Consider the following 5,549-nt stretch of genomic DNA (forward strand, 5'->3'; position numbering starts at 1 on the left):
ATTTAATTGAAGCTTAGGCAAAGATCTTTGATTTGACATATTATGCGTTCTATGTTCAATCTAAATTAAAATTTATAACCTCTTAAAGTTGAACTTAGCATCTATGATTTTATAGTTGCTATAACGTGTATGCTAAGTAAAATTTGAGAGATCATAACTTTTGACTCAATTGAACTATGGGATACACAATATGTCAAATTGAATATCTCTGAATGAGCTTTGATTTGATATATTGTGCATACTATGGTTCAATTAAGTCAAAATTTATGGTCTCTCAAAGTTTAAGTCAGCAATAACATTGTTGTTGGTTTATGAAAATCAGCAACACGTTGTAGTAGCTATGAAATTGTAGCTACTACAACTGTAAGTTATAACTTTGAAAGACCATAACTTTTGATTCGGATAAAACTATACGACGCATAATATATCAAATCGAAACTCATTCAAAAATTTTTGATTTGATATATTATGTGTCCTGTAGTTCAATCTAAATAAAAAATTATCACCTCTTAAAGTTGAACTTATAATTGTAGCAGCTATAGTTTTGTAGCTGCTATCATGTGTTTGTTGAGTAAATTTTAAGAGTTTATAACTTTTGACTCAAATTGAATCATAAGACGCTTAATATATCAAATCAAAGTTTTTTTAATGAGTTTCAATATTATGCGCCCTGAATTTCAATCCGAATAAAACATTATGGTCTCTTAAAGTTATAACTTATAGTTATAGTAGCTATGATTTCGTAGTTGATACAACGTGTTACTGATTTTTGGAAACCATCAACAACGTTGTTACTAACTTAAACTTTGAGAGACCATAATTTTTTATTGGAATTGAACCATGGAACGCACAGTATTTTAAATCAAAACTCATTCAGAGATCTTTAATTTGATTTATTGTGTATCCTATGGTTCAATCTGAGTCAAAAGATATGAACTCTCAAGTTTACTCAGCAAACACATTGTAGCAGTTACGAAACCATAGTTGCTACAGCTACAAGTTTAAAATTTAAGAGGTGATAACTTTTAATTTTGATTGAACTATAGGATGTACAATATATCAAATCGAAGATTTTTAAATGAACTTCAATTTAATATATTATGCATTCTATAGTTCAACTCAAATCAAAAGTTATGACCTTTTAAAATTATAATATAGAAGTTATGATTTCGTAGTTTCTACAACTTATTGTTGATCTTCGAAAGATTAGCAACAATATGTTGTTGATCTTTTGAAAACCAGCAACATAATCTTCTGCAAACCAGCAACCATCAGCCAATTTCGTCCCTAAAGTGGTTGATGGACCTAGAGATGTTTGATTTAGTCCAAACAAAGTCCTATGTATTCGGCTTATTTTCCTTATTACACTCATGTCATTAAACACCATCGTGATATACTATATTAAGAGCAATGATTTTTTTAACTCGATTCAAGTATGATAAATTGTTTCAATGTGAAGACTAGCAACAACGTTGTTGCTAACTTAAACCATAGCTTTTGACTTGGATTGAACCATGTGATACACATATATCAAATTGAAGATCATTCAGAGATCTTTGAATTAATATATTATGTGTCTCGTGGTTCAATTCATGTTAAAAGTATGGTATTTAAAAATTTAATTCAACAACACGTTGTTGATTTCTTAAAATCAACAACATGTTACTGATTTTCAAAAATCAACAACACAATACTGATTTTTAAAATCAACAATAGAAATCAATAATACAACATTGATTTTTGAAAATCAGCCACAATGTGCTGCTAATTTTTAAAAATCAGTAACACTGTGTTACTGATATTTAAAAATCAACAACATAATATTGATTTTTGAAATCTACAATAAAAGTCAACAACACAATACTAATTTTTAAAAATCAGTAACACTAATTTTCAAAAATCAGTAACACTAATTTTCAAAAATCAGGAATATCGTGTTATTGATTTTTAAAAATCAACAACACAAAAATCAATAAAACAATCAAAAGTTCATAAAATTGGCTCCCAATTTGTTCGGATGAAGAATAAAAAGAAAGAGAGACGAATAAAGTAGAAGTGAAGAGAAAAGTAAGAAGAGAGTACGTTATTTGAACATTCAGAGATCTTCAAATTGATATATTGTGCGTCTCGTGGTTCAATTCGAGTTAAAAGTTATGATATTTAAAAAATTAAATCAACAACACGTTTTTGGTTTCTTAAAATCAACAACACCATGTTACTGATTTTCAAAAATCAACACCATAATACTGATTTTTGGAAATCAGCAATACAACATTGATTTTCAAAAATCAGCCACAATGTGTTACTAATTTTCAAAAATCAGTAACATTGTGTTGCTGATTTTTTAAAATCAACAATACAACATTGATTTTTGAAATCTACAAGAAAAGTTAGCAACACATACTAATTTTTGAAAATCAGTAACACTAATTTTCAAAAATCAAGAATACTAGTGTCATTAATTTTTGAAAATCAACAATAAAAAATCAGTAACACAATCAAAAGTTCTTAAAATTGGTTCCAAATTTTTTTCTAATGAAGAGTAAAAAGAAACAGAGACAAATAAAGTAAAAGTGAAGAGAAAAGTAAGAAAAGAGACTACATTATTTGAATATTTTCAAAACTACATATGTGATAGGAAAAAACATATAATCATCCGTGTTGTTTGATAAATCATCGTATATAAATAAATATATACACATTGACTCATAATAATAAAAATAATAATAATAATAATAATAATAAAAATAAATTTTTTATTCTTTATTTTTTTTAGCGAACACTTGCGAGCATATGACTAATATATTAGAATAAATGCCAAGATTGTTTCTAATTAATGTAAAATTGGTTGAATGCCAGCGAATTAACTGGTTGGAAAATGGCATAAATAAAACTAAAAACGGTGAAATGAAATTAAAGAAGCTTTGTTTCTACCCACGTGTCGTCTTGCCAAGCGCCTAGCTAGGTGTCCGAAGAACCTTCCAACTCTCCCATCTCATCTCCTCTCTTTTCCTTTCCTTCCAAGTTCCAGTTTCCAATTGCCTTCCCACCCACCCACGCCACCCGCAAAGTCATATATTGGAAGGACCCGAAGATGGGAAAGTGTGGCGCAAGATGGATTTATGAGAGAGAAGAGGGAGAAGAGAGCGAGGAAGAGAGATGCATATGGGGCAGAGGAAGAGTGGCGCCGCCGCCGCCGCCGCCCCCTCCGCCGGTGCTGGAGGCGGGGGGCCGGCGCCGTTCCTTGTGAAGACGTACGAGATGGTGGATGAGAAGGAGACGCAAGAGGTGATATCGTGGGGAGAGAAGGGGGAGTCGTTCGTGGTGTGGAAGCCAGCCGAGTTCGCCCGCGACCTGCTTCCCCTCCATTTCAAGCACAACAACTTCTCCAGCTTCGTCCGACAACTAAACACCTACGTACTTTGCTTACTGTTATCCGTCTCTCTTTTTCATAATTAATTATTTGCATGCTTTGATCCGCCTATAAACTGAATCGACTATAATCTAAATTCATGAGAATTCCAGTCAAAATTTCAAAAATATATAACTTTAATTTCTTTTTGTCTAGCTAGCTAGGCTTCCAAAATCAGATTGGACTAAATTTTCTGTTTTACTTTTGCTTTGATTTAATTAAATGCGGCATTTCAGATTAATCAACTAAACCGATAGAATAATAGATAGATGAGATATTATTTACCACTTGACGAGTTCTTATTCTATTTAAAAAAACGTATTGGAAGGACGATCGTACACGGCAAGGTGAACGACCAATGACTTTGCAGCGTCGTTTTACCAAACGTGTTTATCTCCCTGAGAAAGAGTGATTAGATTACGTTAACTTTCTCCAGTTTCCTCCTCGATCGAATAAGATTTGATTTCTGTGTTTTTCAAATATTTATTCCTATGATATATTAATTGCGTATACTAAAATTAAGAAACTTCTGGATGCAGGGCTTTCACAAGGTGGTCCCCGATCGATGGGAGTTCACCAACGAAAACTTCCGGCGAGGCGAGCAAAGTCTCCTCTGCAACATCCGCCGACGAAAGCCGTCGACGGTTCCTGCATCCACGTCCCACCTTTCCTCCCACGACAAGGCTACTGCAACTGCTCGTCCGCCTCCCCCTTCTTCCGCGGCTAATTCCGGCCAACTCCACGCCTCTTCCCCCGCCTCGTCCCCGCCGCCTGCCGACCGGCTTCTTCAACTCGCCGACGAGAACGAGAAGCTCAGGAAGGATAACCACGTGCTCAGTGCCGAGCTTTCGCAAACCAAGTGCCGCTTCCGCGAGCTCCTCGGATTCCTCTCCAACTACGTCGACGTGAACAAGCTCGGGTTCGGTCGGGCAACTGCGGCGGTCGACGGTGGTGGCGAGGGAGAGGAAGACACGGTAGCGGTGGAAAAATCTGGAGGCGTGAAGCTCTTCGGCGTGCTGCTGCAGGGCATCGGTGGGAAGCGCAGGAAGAGGCGGAGGTGCGATGCTTGGCAGGGGATCTCAAAGCCTCTGTTTCTGCAACTGAAAAACTAGCAGTCAAAGCAATTCCAGATCACCGGAAACAAAAAATGAATTAATCAGTAGGATAGTAAACAACAAGGATTTGGTGGCAAGGCATCAATCTCTCTGCTCCAAAGGATTGATAGAAATTGATGTTTCAAATAGGCAACTGAAATCGAAAGCTTTATGTTTGCTTGTAACTTTTCCCATCCTTTAAATAGTATCAAGTGTATTGGTGCTTTGCAAAATAGAATCAAGTGTAAATTAATGGAATTTTTTTTCATCGAAGAAGACAAAACAGATGGAGATGAGAATTACTGTGTTTCTTCGGGGTGCTGGAAAAAGGAGCACTAGTGCAAATTGAGATACGGAAAAACAAAACATTTTTCATCGAAAGAGAAAAGAAAAAAAAGGTTCAGACACACTGATATAACCATGCAATTGACTAAGACGATTGAAAATATAGATGTCACAGATAATAATAATAATAATAAATAAATAAATAATGAAAACTATTTATTGTTAGATAAAACTAGTCAATTAGAAATATATTTGATAGGATGAAATAGAATAAATTAATTAAAAAATTCTTATATTTGATAGAATAGTGACTATGATATTGACAAAATATTTTATCAATTAATAAACATTGATTCAGAAAGTTTGCTAATCCACTTTGTCAAGATCCAAGAGGCTCTCTCTTTTTTTTTGGTGTCAGAAGAGACCATGATGTTTTTTTCCAAGAAAGTCATATATATCTAAAAGAAATAATAAAATCACTTAGTACTAAGACCTTATACACCAAGTAGACATCATCATTATGACTTAACATCAGAAAGTCAAACTTAATGATTCATGCTTTTGGATGAATTTTGACTAAAAGTTTCATCTTATAATTCAGGTCAATGGCCTAATGCTGAAAATTTTAAATCACATGGCTATGGAGAAATTTCTCTATTATTTTCATTTATTATTCTTTTGTACTATTTTTCTTTATCATGTACTCTTGTAAGCTTTCACACAATTATAAGAGTACATGATGAGTAATTGGATGAAAT

The 5,549-nt window shown here is 34.0% G+C and overlaps 1 protein-coding gene across 1 annotated transcript; it reads left to right on the forward strand.

Annotated features, from left to right (window-relative positions):
• The first annotated feature begins 3,068 nt into the window (after nucleotides 1-3,068).
• LOC122026080 (heat stress transcription factor B-1-like) lies at nucleotides 3,069-4,739 on the forward strand. Its single transcript, XM_042584714.1, has 2 exons — nucleotides 3,069-3,417; nucleotides 3,952-4,739. The coding sequence occupies exons 1-2, from the start codon at nucleotides 3,160-3,162 to the stop codon at nucleotides 4,522-4,524; spliced, it is 831 nt and encodes a 276-aa protein (XP_042440648.1). The 5' UTR covers nucleotides 3,069-3,159; the 3' UTR covers nucleotides 4,525-4,739.
• Nucleotides 4,740-5,549: the final 810 nt, after the last annotated feature.

This window comes from Zingiber officinale, chromosome 10A, assembly GCF_018446385.1.
Source record: "Zingiber officinale cultivar Zhangliang chromosome 10A, Zo_v1.1, whole genome shotgun sequence".
Classification (NCBI taxonomy): domain Eukaryota; kingdom Viridiplantae; phylum Streptophyta; class Magnoliopsida; order Zingiberales; family Zingiberaceae; genus Zingiber; species Zingiber officinale.